The sequence below is a fragment of the Lasiodiplodia theobromae genome, assembly GCF_012971845.1.
Source record: "Lasiodiplodia theobromae strain AM2As chromosome Unknown scaffold_16, whole genome shotgun sequence".
NCBI classification, from domain to species: domain Eukaryota; kingdom Fungi; phylum Ascomycota; class Dothideomycetes; order Botryosphaeriales; family Botryosphaeriaceae; genus Lasiodiplodia; species Lasiodiplodia theobromae.
The window spans coordinates 156,174-168,806 of NW_023336366.1; the positions used below are offsets into that span (position 1 = coordinate 156,174).

Consider the following 12,633-nt stretch of genomic DNA (forward strand, 5'->3'; position numbering starts at 1 on the left):
AGCACACAGCTCGGACGAGGCTTGCTTTACTGGTCTGAATGGGATTGCACAAATGGAGTGCACGGGGCTCGCACCGCCTGAGAAGATGGCGATCTTGTGCAGCTGGGGTCAGAGATAGCGGACGGGCAGGTCCGCATCGGCAGGTTTCCCGCATGCCAACGGCACCGCTTTCAATCGGCGACATAAATAACCACGTCAGTTCCTGTTAACATGCATGTTTGTGCTGCAGAATCACCGGGTGGCTCCCCCTGGTCACCACTAGCGTACTGGCGCCGAGTCAGCGCCTGGGGAACTGCTGCAACACGGTAGCTACTAACCGCCATATCATTCCAATTTATGTTCACTACACTGGCGACTTCGTTCTCTCAACGGCAGCGCCTCCAGGAGCCACTTTGAGACATTCAAGAAAGCATTTTACAGCAATATGGCCGCCCATAAAACAAGTGTATATCTATGAAAGTAGGATGATGGCACACTTGTCATGCCAAAAAAAAAAAAAAAACGAAGGCATCCATCCCGGTAGCGCGGCAGCTTGTCCGCTCTCCACCGCTCTTCGCTAAGCATGCCCCATACGCGCCTGCATTATCTGTGGCAACGTAACGATGTATATATACGCTTACGTATCTCCTTCTTGGTCATGGTTGTCTGACCAGTCAATTCCGCATGCGCAATCTGCATGCAGCCTAGGAGAAGCCTGGGACGGCCCGCAGGTTTTGAAGGCGAGCTGCATGTCGGATAAGATGCCTCATCAGCGCACGCCTATCTTCACCATTCCCGACGCACGGAGCATTGTACTACTCCTAGTGTGCTTCGGAGTAAACTAAGTTCGTCCTTGGCGGGTTAGCTGCAGAGCATGACTTGATGGTACTGTTCTAACAAGCCGGTTGATATGGCGGGGTAGCAGCTAACAGAAGAGTAAGTATGTACCATGACTCGGCTCCGCCTCGTTGATTCATCGAAATGCAGCAACAATAATAGAATTCTGAACCGATTGACCAATAGTCGAGATATCAGGTTCCATGGGCGGGCTAATGAGCAAAAAGATATGACAGCATTAAAGCCAACAATCTGGCCGCTTGGTACCTGGGTACATGGCGTACTGATAAGAAAAAGGACTATCGGCGGCTTCTGCCAGCCACTCAAAAATGCCGGGGCAGCCTCTTGCGTGTTTGCCCATGCATGCCGCTCCTGTGAGATCGACGGTGCATCGTGCATCGCATTGCATTTGCAGCAAACTGCACATGGCATTGAAAGGCGAATAAGAGGAGGAGAGGTGGATAATGAGCTAAAGGCGAGAGCTAACTACGGAATGGCATGATTGCGGACTGAATTGCGCCGTCGCTGCAGCACAGTGCCGCGCCGGATGTAAAGCACTCTGCTTCGAGCTGGTGATCTGCTGAAGGCTAGACCATTGCCAGACGAGCGAGAGTGACAGTTTGCCTTCCACGTCAAGCTCAATCAGCAATGACACGAGCTTTTTTTTTTTTTTTATCGTAGAACGTAAGCTGTGGTAGTATCGATGTACTGTATTCTCAAGGTGCCATAGCTGCGAACACAGTGAGCTTGCTCCTGCTTTCACGTTCATGACTATAGAAGTCGACACCTGCAATGCGAGTCAGTGCCAAAGCATGCTGGCCTGCATGACGCTGTTCGGAAACCAAATGCCTTCCATACCACCGCCCTGGAATTCCCTTCCAAGCTCTAGAGGGCTAAATTGCAATAATAAGTACTGGTGTTTATCCTGTCCGTTCTCGCTATGCATCATGGCCTGAGTAACTAGACTTTTCAGTCTTGCGGAAGACCTACGCCGTGTCCATCCTGTTGCTGTCGGCTTGGCGTAGGTATTCTGGCTAAGTAAATCGGAGGCCGGACAATTGACTAAGATGTCGGCGTGCGTCTTTTATAACGCTAGCTCGCCTATTATAATAAGTAGACAAAGTAGTAAATCTGCAGACGCTTCTACTGCTCAGGTCAAAGAGACAGGCATGATGGTAGTTCACAGAAAGGGGTATGGGCCCGGGATCAAGAGTCTTTAATTAGTTCATTTAATTCGCTATCATATTGGGCATGCGTAAGTGTTTAGAGAACGCTCTTTCCACCGAATACAACGGCATCAACCCACTGTTTGATGATGTCGTTCAGCTCGGCGGGCTTCTCCCATTGGCCGAAGTGGTGCGTGTCGATGGCGGCTCTGCTAAGGTTGGGGATGAGTTTCTCCATGCCAGCCGACATCTCGGGCTTCAGGACGGTGTCCTTATTGGTGGCGATGTAGAGAATAGGCTGCTTGATGGTGCCGTCGCCGGGGAGGTTGAGTTCCTCCTCATAGTTGACCTTGCGGGTGCGGTACCAGTTGCAAGGGCCGTGCAAGCCGTTGCGGGCGTACTGCTCGGCGTAGTAGTCGAGCTCTTCCTCAGTCATCCACGGGCCTCTCGGGACCTTGCCCAGATTCTCCAGAATGATGCCATCATAGGGGTTAAACAGGAGCTCGTCGTTGGGGCCCTTGCCGCCCGTGATGAAAACGAGCAGCTTCTTGAAGTCCTCCTTCGTCTTGACGCCCTCCTCGGGCTTACCGCTGGCCAAGTTTAGCTGGTACTTGAACTGCGGAAGCGGGCCAGCAACCAGCTGCTCGACGGAGAAGTACTCCTTCGAGGGGGGCGCGTAAGGCGTGCTGATGGCGAAGACGTGCGAGATGAGGTCGGGCTTCCAGAGGGCGACACGGTAGACGACAGCTCCACCCCTGTTTGGCGGGTTAGCTTTTTATACTTTCTACTCCGGTCAAGCTTGCATACCAGTCGTGGCCGCCCAGCACGATCTTCGGTGCGCCGAGCTGGCGAGCGAGCTCCTCGATGTCGTCGGCGGCGCGTTTGAAGCCGTACAGCGAGATCGACTCCGGCGGCACTCTCGGCGCATCCTGCAAGGTGAATTGTAAGTCACACGCACCGATAGTCTATTTTCTGGTAGGATACTCACGGTGCCGCCGTAGCCCATCATATCAGGCGCCACGACACGGAAGCCCATCTCAATGAGGGCGGGAATCTGGTAGCGCCATCCAAATGCCAGATCAGGCCATCCGTGGACCTACGGATCGGACTGTCAGAAGAGCATCAAAGAGGATGAGGGGTAAGGATGACGAACGAGGACGATGGTGGCCTTGAATTGACCATCCTTGGGAACACCAAGAATGTAGCCTGCACGGCGCTGAATCAGCCATCACGGTTATTAAATAGCAGCATGGAGAGTGTCCCTACGGTATGTGCGGCCGTTGAGCACCGCTGTCTCGTAGGAGACGCGCGGGTCGGAGCCGGGGCTGAGCTTCGTGACGGTGTCGGCCATCTTTGATGCGGAGAAGAACTTCGTCGGCATCGTTGCGGAAGGGATATTTGCCAACTGTTATATACCAGCGATGTCGTCTCTCTCACTGTCACCCCTGTGTCGTGGTCCGGAGCGACTGCGTGATCTCAAAGCGCTTTACGGACGTACGTACGAAGGTTATGGCCGCTTGCTGAGACGATTGCTCCACTTTCTTGGGCCGAGGTATCTCTGCCTACTCTAGTTATGCGTCGCGACTTCTTGTCCCTTTAAAGGCTATACGCCCTATTTGAGAAAGAGCAAACGACACAGTAAACATCGGCATACAGCAGAGTGGGACCCTTATCGTGGCTTTATCGCTCCACGACTGCGCGCTCAAACTACCCAGCAGTGAGTACATACGCCCGTATTGTACGCACGCTTCGGAACTGGAACGTGCTCTACCACTCGGAGCTATCACCGGTTGCGGATTATAATCAACAACGTCCGAAGTCTTAAAGCCGCGGATTTTGTAATCACCAAAGTCTTCCATACTTTCGGATGACGCGGATGTCACTCCGAATACTCCAGTCGGGCACGCGAAATCCCAGCATTGCGGTAAGACAGGCGGTTGCTCCACCATTGGCGGTTAGGGTAAATTGCACACGTCAGATGTTCACTGGACAATCCGTCTGATTCATAGCCGAAGCACTGCTGGCTGCATCCAATGTCCAGCTTGGTCCTATCATGATCCAGAAGCATGCAAGAGCTATGTTGCAAAACCCCAGCCCAAATTCCGCCTTTTTTGAATCATTACTGTAGGAATGGTATCATCAACACGAAGCAATTTCTCCAAAGACGCTGGGTTAAGACTGTGCTGAGGGAATGATATAGCGCACCGTCCTGCCAGAGGTCGTTAGGGTTAGTATATTACAGTATCCTCCTCTGCTTCGAGCACCTCCTCTCCGTGGTCGTCGTGGTGCTCCTTGGCCTTGTTGTCGTGGTCCTTGGCGGCATGTCCGTTTTCCTGGCTGTCCGGGTGCGAGACGGGGTCGACCTGGTCATCACTAGTAGCAGCGTTATCTTGCTCTTGAGGAGATTTGGGAGGTTCATTGGCTTGCTCTGAACCCACCATGTCCTCAGTCTTGTGAGCCTCTGCATCAGCTTCCTTCTCGGGTGTCGCTTCCTCCTCGGCTTGCTTTCGTCTCTCGAACTCTGCGAGCTCCCTCTCAATGCTGGCTTCTGCCTCTTCAACCTGGGCCTTGATGATATCCTCTTCTTCCGGGCGCAGCTCCCATGGCTTGTAGAACTGTGCTGGTCAGCAGCCCAACCTGGCCAAAGAAGGGAGAGTCTAGGTACCAGCTTGGGTTCTGTCTTGGTCTGGAGGAAATGCGCCTGGGCGAGTATGTTGGAGTGGCGGATCCGCATCTGGCCAAGCAATTAACACAACGACCGAGGCAGGGCAGGGCAGTGGACGCGAACCGTTTGCTCATCGAACTTCTTTTGCTCGCGCCGCCTGACAACCATGAGCTCCTCCAGACGCTGCTTCTTCCGCTGGTCGAATTCTTGTGCTTGCAGCTTCAGCTTCTCCTGCTGCTTCTTGTCGATGTCCGCCCGACGGCGCTGGGCCGCAGTCGACGAGCTCTGGGAGAGGGTGCCGAGTAGCGCGCCGAATAGACGCTGGCCGCGCTTGCGCTCCTCAACAGCACCGCTCCGGCGGCGGTCGGCGCGGCGGTCCGTGGGCGAGTCATTCTGGTGGCGGGGACCGTCCTGAGAGTCATTGTTGGTGTCGTCTATGCTCAGGCGAGGGCGCTTGCTACCGGCTTCGGAGACGGAGGATTGCCTGCGCTTCTGCGGGTTGTCGCGCGGCGAGGCTGGCGCGGAGCTCTCTGGCACGACGACGGCCGAGGCGATGACTCTGCGGCGGCGGGGTCAGTGGGCGCGGGCGCACGATGGGGAGCTAGCTGGCTCACGGTTCATCGTCCGCCATGACTGTTGGCTCGCGGCGAGGACTCGGGTGCGGGTGGTGGAGGAGTGGGATGGCGTGTGATGGAGCAGCGATTAGCGGCGCGTCGGCGATTGCGAAGCTGTTGCTTGCGATTCGCGGTGCGGCCCGGAATGGCCGATCATCTAATCTTATCTAATCGTCTGCGCGCCTCGAAATCCGTCGAAGCTCTGCTGGTAAGCATAACAACCACCGCCACATCGCAGCTATATAACTCTATCGCAACCTCTCTCCACACGTGCGATACACCCCAGGATCCTCGTGCTCACAGACATCCTCCACCACAAGCACCATGTCGCGTCATCACCCGTAAGTCCCGTATGCCCCGCGCCAATAACAGCAGCATTGCTAACCCGCCGCAGCGATTTGGTTATGTGCCGGAAGCAGCCCGGAATCGCCATCGGTCGTCTTTGCGACAAGTGCGACGGCAAGTGCCCCGTCTGCGACAGCTACGTCCGCCCGACCACTCTCGTCCGCATCTGCGATGAATGCTCCTTCGGAAACTACCAGAACAAGTGTGTCGTGTGCGGCGGCGAGGTGAGGATCCATTGCCACGGAGCTACAAGAAGCGCACGCTGACGGATTTTGGCAGGGCATCTCTGACGCCTTCTACTGCTTTGAATGCACGCGCCTGGAGAAAGACCGCGACGGTTGTCCCAAGATCATCAACCTAGGAAGTTCAAGGACCGACCTGTTCTACCAGAAGAAGAATTTCCGGAATCATTAAGGATGCCGTATTCCACAGCATTACCGGCGCTATCGGAGTTCGGGCTTAGGACTGGGCGGCTAAGTGGGGTTCAATGTGTTTGAGACGATGAAGCAAGTGGTAGGCCTTTGAAAGCAGATGAATTTGTAGCCTTAATTAACGCCTCTCAGGAGCCTTCCTCTTGTCCACCGTGACACTTTACTACGTGAAGATATCGTCAATTTGAAGCCATCTTTTGCCATGCAGGATCCCCTAGAAAATCGGTCTTGTACGGTGAAAACTCAACGAGCTCTGCGTAAACGCTAAAACGATGTCGCCGACTAATTGGGAGTGCAGGCATCGCATCTTCTGTTGACCGAGCCATTCCCAATCAATGCGTAGTAGCGGCGAACCCTCCATAAACATCCATGCCAAGTAAATACGGCCCGAGGACTGATGGCCAACTTTCCGGTGGCTTGGTTCTCCATCACTCGTTCCAGTCCGGTGACATCTCTTTTTGGATATTAAAACGGCGCGCCCATACTTCCTCCGCCGAACACAGTCTGAACGTGGCCACATGCCTCAATCAAACTACCAAGCGCGCGGAGAAGAAGGATGCACGGCCTTTTAAAGCACCACTGGGGTCCGAGTCAAGCGAGGAATACTTCTCAGAAGCAACCGTCAATGTCATACCCAGATCAAGCAACCACCGGAAATCAAGCCTTATGATAGATGGTCGGAGCAATCCATTTCTGATTCGATTCGTCTATGGGCTATGGAAGATCCGGATACATAAATCATCAAGTGCCGTCACTATTTGTACAAAAGTCGAAGAACTACAGTTCTAGACGCCCCTCTCACTGGGCGTTCGCCACCTTGAAACCACCCGGCATCTGCTTGGTAAAGACCATGTCCGGATCGTACTTGTCTCTGATCATCTTCAATAGCTGAACGCTGCTCTTGGGGTAGCCAGCAAACACGTCCTGCGCTTGGTTGACATCATTCAGATACAAGTAGTTGTGGAGCACGCCGAGCGGTTCGAGTTGGGCAGTGATGTTCTTGTTCACAGCCTCGTAGAAAGCCTGAACCGTAGCGTCGTCCTCGGCGTGGGTCCAGGTCATGCTCTCCTCGACCCAAAAGTAGGGCGCAGCGTTCGGGTCGAGGCCCATGGGGTCGCCACCGTTGGTGATGCCAGCGACGACGAACTCCTTGGAAATAATGTTGTACGCCAAACCGGTGATCCAGCCCTCGACGTCGGCAAAGTACTCGGCAGCCACGGCGAAATAGGTGTCATGGATGATCTGCATGGCCTCGCGGTTGGCGACGATGGACACAACCCACCAGCCCTCGCGCAAGCCTTCAACCTGGTCCGTTCCCTCGCTCATGGCCTTGCTCGCGGCGCCCATGCCGGACATCACGGCGTACGTATCCTGCTCGGGGGTCAGGACGGGCTCGGAGAAGTTGGCGAAGAAATCAGGCGTGGTGTTGTTGCCGTTGTAGTAGAACATGGCGTTGTATGTCGTTCCGTTGATCGAGTCGCCGGCGCGGGCGATGGGCGTCAAGGCGCCTTTGACGTCGGGCGTCGGGTTGATGGTCATCTCGTAGACGCTGTCGAGAAAGGCGCGCCCAACGGTATCTCCGGAGCCGTAGGCGCGCTGGCCCGCTGTCATGACAGGGACTTCGATGGTGCGCATCTGAAAGCTGGTGATCAGGCAGAACGAGTTGCCGCCGCCGCGCAACGCCCAGAAGAGGTCGGCGTATTCGTTGGTCGCATTGGCCACGACGACGTCACCGTCGCTGAGGACACACTGATTGCTGTCAGTCTTTGGGGTCTCCCGAGAGGACAGGGAATTCGTACGGTGTAGGCATCAATGTTGGACGACGCCCAGCCGAACTCGTTGCCGAAGTTGGAAATGCCACCGCCCATCAGGAGGCCAGGCACGCCGACGATGCTCATCCGCCCTCCAACTACAGCCAAACCGTGCGGCTCCAAGTATTCGAAAACGTCCCCCCATCTGTTTCCAGGACCCACGGCAACACTGGACTTGTCTTCGGAGAGCTCGAGCTGGTTCAAGTTTGAGCTGGATAGGAGTACGCCGGACGAATCGATGTTGGCTGCGCCAGCGATCGCCATGTGCCCACCGCCCTTGATCGCGAACGGAGCGTTGAACTTAACCAGCGCCTTGACCGCAGCGCTCATGAGATCGGACGAGGTGGGAGAGAAGATACAAGCTGGACCAAGTGCGGCTGCAGCGGACCAGTAGGCTAGCGTTCCGAATCATTAGTACCCAGCGTTCACTGGGGGTCATGCTGTAGCGTGCTCACCCTCATTGATATCGTTGTATGTCGTCTGGTTCGGGAACGAAGTTATATTGGGGTAGTTCTGGCTGAAGAACTGGCATGCCGCTGCTGGAGAGGAGAAGTTCTGAGCAACAGCAGCACCGGCGTTGGCTGCCAGGAGGAAGAGGAGGGAGTTTTTCAACGCAGCCATGATGATGAATGAGTGTTGGGTGATGGAGCATCCAGATACACGGCGAGAGATGCCTTAAATACTAAAGATTCTCGCTGCTAAGTGGTTCTTCAAACAATCTACAGGAGTACTGCTCAAGATGGTGTGGACCTACTACACCTTCCCATTCAGAAAATCCGAGTACGAGCCCGAGGGCAGCACTTGATTGGTCAATTGCAGGGAAACGTCGTCATACCCCCAGGTTACAGACCTAAAGTGTTTAATGATCTGTGCTTGACTCGTGTTTCGGATTCCGTTGTAGGCCTCGACGCAGGGGCCAACGTTTCTACAGGCAACAAGAATTTGTCCTGCGTACTATGCATCAGTCGCTTTCCAGACCCAAATCAGTCGAAACAAACAAGGAATCCCTTCAGTGAACGTTCCTGCGAAGCCCGAAATGTATTGAAAGCTATTAATAGAGTATTCACCAATCACAGTTCAGTGTCCGTTCTCGGCCTCGCTCTGTCCTTCTTCTCCTCATTCGGCGGTCGCCAGTTGTTGGGACCTTGCTAAGCTGCATCATCCCGAATCACGAGAACACAGGTCAAAGCACAGTGAACCATGCAGCTTTTCTGCCAGCACTGCCGCTTTGGCTCCCCGAGGAGCCGTGAGGCAACAGCAACACCAGCCTCCTGGGATGACGACTCACTCGGCCACCGTTCACCGCCACGAACTCAGCCCCTCACCTCCCGGAATTCCGACACGCATCTTTCCCTTTGAAAGTATGCCACTTTTTCTTTTCCGGATCTCTCGCTTCCGCCACCGGAAGACAACGGGAAGACCTCACAGTGGATTGCAGAAAACCCCTTCCAGGCCGCACAAAATATAGTGTAGGCTTTGGATTCGTGCAAGACATCTAAATATAAACCTGCATTACCCATGGGGGCAGAAGATAAATATCTCCTGTAAACCAGGCTCAAACAAAAGTCACCACATCCTGTGGCAACCTACTATGACTTCTCCTTGTTCAAACACTTCTCCACCCTCAGCTCCAGACTTGGTGGTTCAGAAATTCCCGAAGATTCGGCAGGGCAACGGCTCACGGGAATGTCTGGGTTGGCCAATCTGCTGCCTGAGCTTAAAACTAAGCACTTAAGTAGTCGATATCTACGCCCTACGCTAAAAGCTTCCCATGCCTAGTCCAACCCTTGTCAAACACCGACTCTCAGGAAGTGTTGTCTCCAATAAATTCAGCACTAAGTCATTTTCAATGTAGCACGCCCCTGAAGACTTCACACTCTCAAATATAACATGCAACTTTCAACCCGCCCTTCCGGTAATCAGTCACGCTTCGGATGGGTGTTAAAGCCGAAGACCGAGGAAAGGAGAGCACGGCCTTGGAACAGGGGGGTACTTATGCCTCCGCACCACAGTAGGCTAGAACTAATAATCCTTCGCAATTTTATTTGGGGGAATTCATGCCCATCTTCTACGGGTAGTGGAAGCTATCTTCGAATGTGAGTGTGTGATTAATTCTACTTTTACGTTCACCCATGACAAGAACTTTAGCAGGCATCCGATACATAGAAAATTAGTAACTGCGCATCAAATGCCTATGCAACCGATAAGCAGCTGAATAAATTCGAGACATAAATGTAGAATGATTCATCATATATTCACGCCCGAAAGATAGCTTCAATTGGCCATGTAGGGAGGGTAGTTCGTGTCGCGAGAGTAAGCTTTTCTGCAGAACACCGGCTGCCGACTCTGTGGCTTGACCGCCACCGCCATGAAAGTGATCCATTCCCTTTGGAGGATCCCTGACACCCTTATCTGCTCAGTCTGGAAACTAGCTTTGCGCCCACGTTTTTCACATCCATAGATGTCTCTATTTCGACCCGCCTTGGTTAATGTATCTATTTAGAGTGTAGTGTTCAAAGTGGTATATTCCTTCTGATAGCCTTCTACAAACATCTCATTTTACCTGTATTTCTGAAACACCTCTTCCTCACTCAACCTCTGCTCCACCAAGCGCAGAACCTCAGGATCATACAGATCCTCGGGCCGCTTGTCGCCCTTCAGCACTTCCTTCTCATGCCTCTGAGCCTCCTCCTTGGTCATGAGGACCAGATCTGTCAGCTTCAGCAACGAGCTCTTCTGGCCCTCGAACCTCCTGTCCAAGAAGCTCTCGTCCGCAGGCGCCCTCCACCTGACCAGCGCCAGGCGTGTCGACAAGCCCGTCACCGCGCTCTTTCCGCGCCACACCTCCTCGATCAAGTAGCCGACATCATCCTGAGTGACGGGGATGCGCAGGCCCACGGCGTCGAAGCCGCGATGGCGCGCCAGGCGCTCCTCGGCGCCCTGCAGCGCGCCCAGCACGCCGTCGTAGAGCTTGTCGCGGCTCTTGCTCGGCAGGTACTCGTGCGGGTAGCCCGTGATTTCGAGGATGACGTGGTTGGCGACGCTCAGCCCGAAGATGGCCGGCATGGTGCCCAGCACGGGGAGGATCCTGACGCGGAAGTCGGGCAGCACGCCCAGCTCGCCCACGCTGCCCTTCTGGTACTCTTCCTCGGGCAGCGGCAGCAGCTGCGCCTTCCCGGGCGCCGTCTTCTCCGACGAGAAGACGACCGGAATGCCCTGCTTGATGCCCAGCGCGCGCAGCCGGCGGCGCGTCGAGCGCGAGAGCGGGTCCTCGGCGGAGGCCGAGATGTCGCCCACGAAGACGCGGGTGGGGTCGCTCTTGCAGCCGGCACCCATAGACGACACGACGGGGATGCCGTTGCGGTGGCAATACGCCAGCAGCGCGACCTTGCTGTCGATGTTGTCGATGGCGTCGATGACGAAGTCGGGCTTCTGGCCGTTCGCGTCGGGCGCCAGCTGGCGGTCGGCGGAGGCCTCGTTGAACAGCTCGTTGCGGCAGTCGAAGTGCGTCCATGGGCACACCTGCTCCAGGCGCTTGCGGATCGCGTGCACCTTGGGCGTGCCTACGTCGGCCAGCGTCGCCACGGCGTGCCGGTTCAGCGACGACAGCGTCACCTGGTCGAAGTCGATCAGCCGCAACTTTGACACGCCCGAGCGCGTCAGCGTCGCCACGGCATGCGAGCCCACGCCGCCGCAGCCGACCACGATCACGAAGGCGTTGCGCAGCTTCGCCAGCCCGTCGTCGGTGAGAAAGACGCGATTGCGCGCCAGTTGTTCGAGTATGAGGTCTGAGGGCGCGTCAGTTGAAGGCTGACCACGGCCCGCACAAGAGCTAAATGAGCGTACCGTCGTCGTAGTCGCCGGATCGTGCGCGAATGGCTAGGGCGAGGCTACGTTCGTCCTCTTTGCTCGGAGCGAAGACATGGTCTGATGCGGCGCCGTACTCTGTCAGCTTTGCTTGGTCAGTCAACCTGTTCGCGAAAGGCACGGGCAACGTCCATACCCTCGTTGTTGGGTGGTCCTGCCCCGGCTCTGGGATGTGTGCCTTCACGCTCTCGACCTTGTTTTTCCTCCGCGCGGCCTGGTATCCGAGTACAAGACTTGCGGCGAGTGCGCCCGACGCGACGGCGGTGACAGCGAGCTGCGAATTGTGCGAGTATGAGCTTCTCGATATCCAGGAAGACATCCTGCGCGCGCAGCGGGGGGGCCGCAGGAGACAATGGAGCAGAATCCGGGGAGCGGGAGGGTGTTGACGGTAGTGGTGCCGAGCACCAAAAAAATGCCGTCATCTCGCCGCACGATCCATCTCCGCGAGATCGCCGCATGTATGTAAATCACGAATGAACAAACTTTGGCACGTGCTTATCAACATGTGAGTTGAATTGGATCCATTCATTTCGCAATTCAATTACTTTTCTTTAACCGCCTCCGAGCCGTGCAAGGACAAGCCTTACGCCATCCAACCTACGTTCTGTACCGATCCTAACCGTTGCCGCTGCAAGCACTTGCCTACCATCAGGCCTTGTTGCCAATTTGAGCGACCCTTAAAAACTATTATTCCCGCCGAGGTCCTTGCCGGTCTTGCCCGATTTGTCCGTGCCCTCCCCAAATTATGTACGTTGCTGGATCCAGCAAGAGAGAGAAGAAGAAGAGAAGTCTATGGTACAGAATGATAGTTTACCAAGTCGTCCCGGTGTAGGAAGCCGGGAACTTGGCCTGGTCGGTGTTTTTTGACATCCGAGAAGTCGGGATTCGTGTCGTTGCGTTGCTGACTAAAAGGAAAAC

General features: G+C 55.1%; 5 protein-coding genes across 5 annotated transcripts; 1 reads left to right on the forward strand and 4 right to left on the reverse strand.

Annotated features, from left to right (window-relative positions):
* Window positions 1-2,079: 2,079 nt before the first annotated feature.
* LTHEOB_5706 (Epoxide hydrolase) lies at window positions 2,080-3,333 on the reverse strand (the record flags this gene model as incomplete). The annotated part of the gene is made up of 5 exons (XM_035514881.1): window positions 2,080-2,737; window positions 2,790-2,911; window positions 2,971-3,078; window positions 3,136-3,188; window positions 3,249-3,333. The coding sequence occupies 5 exons, from the start codon at window positions 3,331-3,333 to the stop codon at window positions 2,080-2,082; spliced, it is 1,026 nt and encodes a 341-aa protein (XP_035373398.1).
* Window positions 3,334-4,210: 877 nt separating this feature from the next.
* LTHEOB_5707 (Pinin/SDK/MemA protein) lies at window positions 4,211-5,278 on the reverse strand (the record flags this gene model as incomplete). Its single annotated transcript, XM_035514882.1, has 4 exons — window positions 4,211-4,597; window positions 4,648-4,716; window positions 4,771-5,206; window positions 5,262-5,278. 4 exons carry the CDS (start codon window positions 5,276-5,278, stop codon window positions 4,211-4,213), a joined length of 909 nt encoding a protein of 302 aa, XP_035373399.1.
* Window positions 5,279-5,585: 307 nt separating this feature from the next.
* Window positions 5,586-6,020, forward strand: LTHEOB_5708 (Pre-mRNA splicing factor ini1; the record flags this gene model as incomplete). Its single annotated transcript, XM_035514883.1, has 3 exons — window positions 5,586-5,602; window positions 5,656-5,830; window positions 5,886-6,020. The coding sequence occupies 3 exons, from the start codon at window positions 5,586-5,588 to the stop codon at window positions 6,018-6,020; spliced, it is 327 nt and encodes a 108-aa protein (XP_035373400.1).
* Window positions 6,021-6,835: 815 nt separating this feature from the next.
* Window positions 6,836-8,469, reverse strand: LTHEOB_5709 (FAD linked oxidase; the record flags this gene model as incomplete). The annotated part of the gene is made up of 3 exons (XM_035514884.1): window positions 6,836-7,786; window positions 7,837-8,243; window positions 8,304-8,469. 3 exons carry the CDS (start codon window positions 8,467-8,469, stop codon window positions 6,836-6,838), a joined length of 1,524 nt encoding a protein of 507 aa, XP_035373401.1.
* Window positions 8,470-10,407: 1,938 nt separating this feature from the next.
* On the reverse strand, window positions 10,408-12,034 carry LTHEOB_5710 (Ubiquitin-protein ligase molybdopterin-converting factor; the record flags this gene model as incomplete). Its single annotated transcript, XM_035514886.1, has 3 exons — window positions 10,408-11,636; window positions 11,695-11,800; window positions 11,852-12,034. 3 exons carry the CDS (start codon window positions 12,032-12,034, stop codon window positions 10,408-10,410), a joined length of 1,518 nt encoding a protein of 505 aa, XP_035373402.1.
* Window positions 12,035-12,633: the final 599 nt, after the last annotated feature.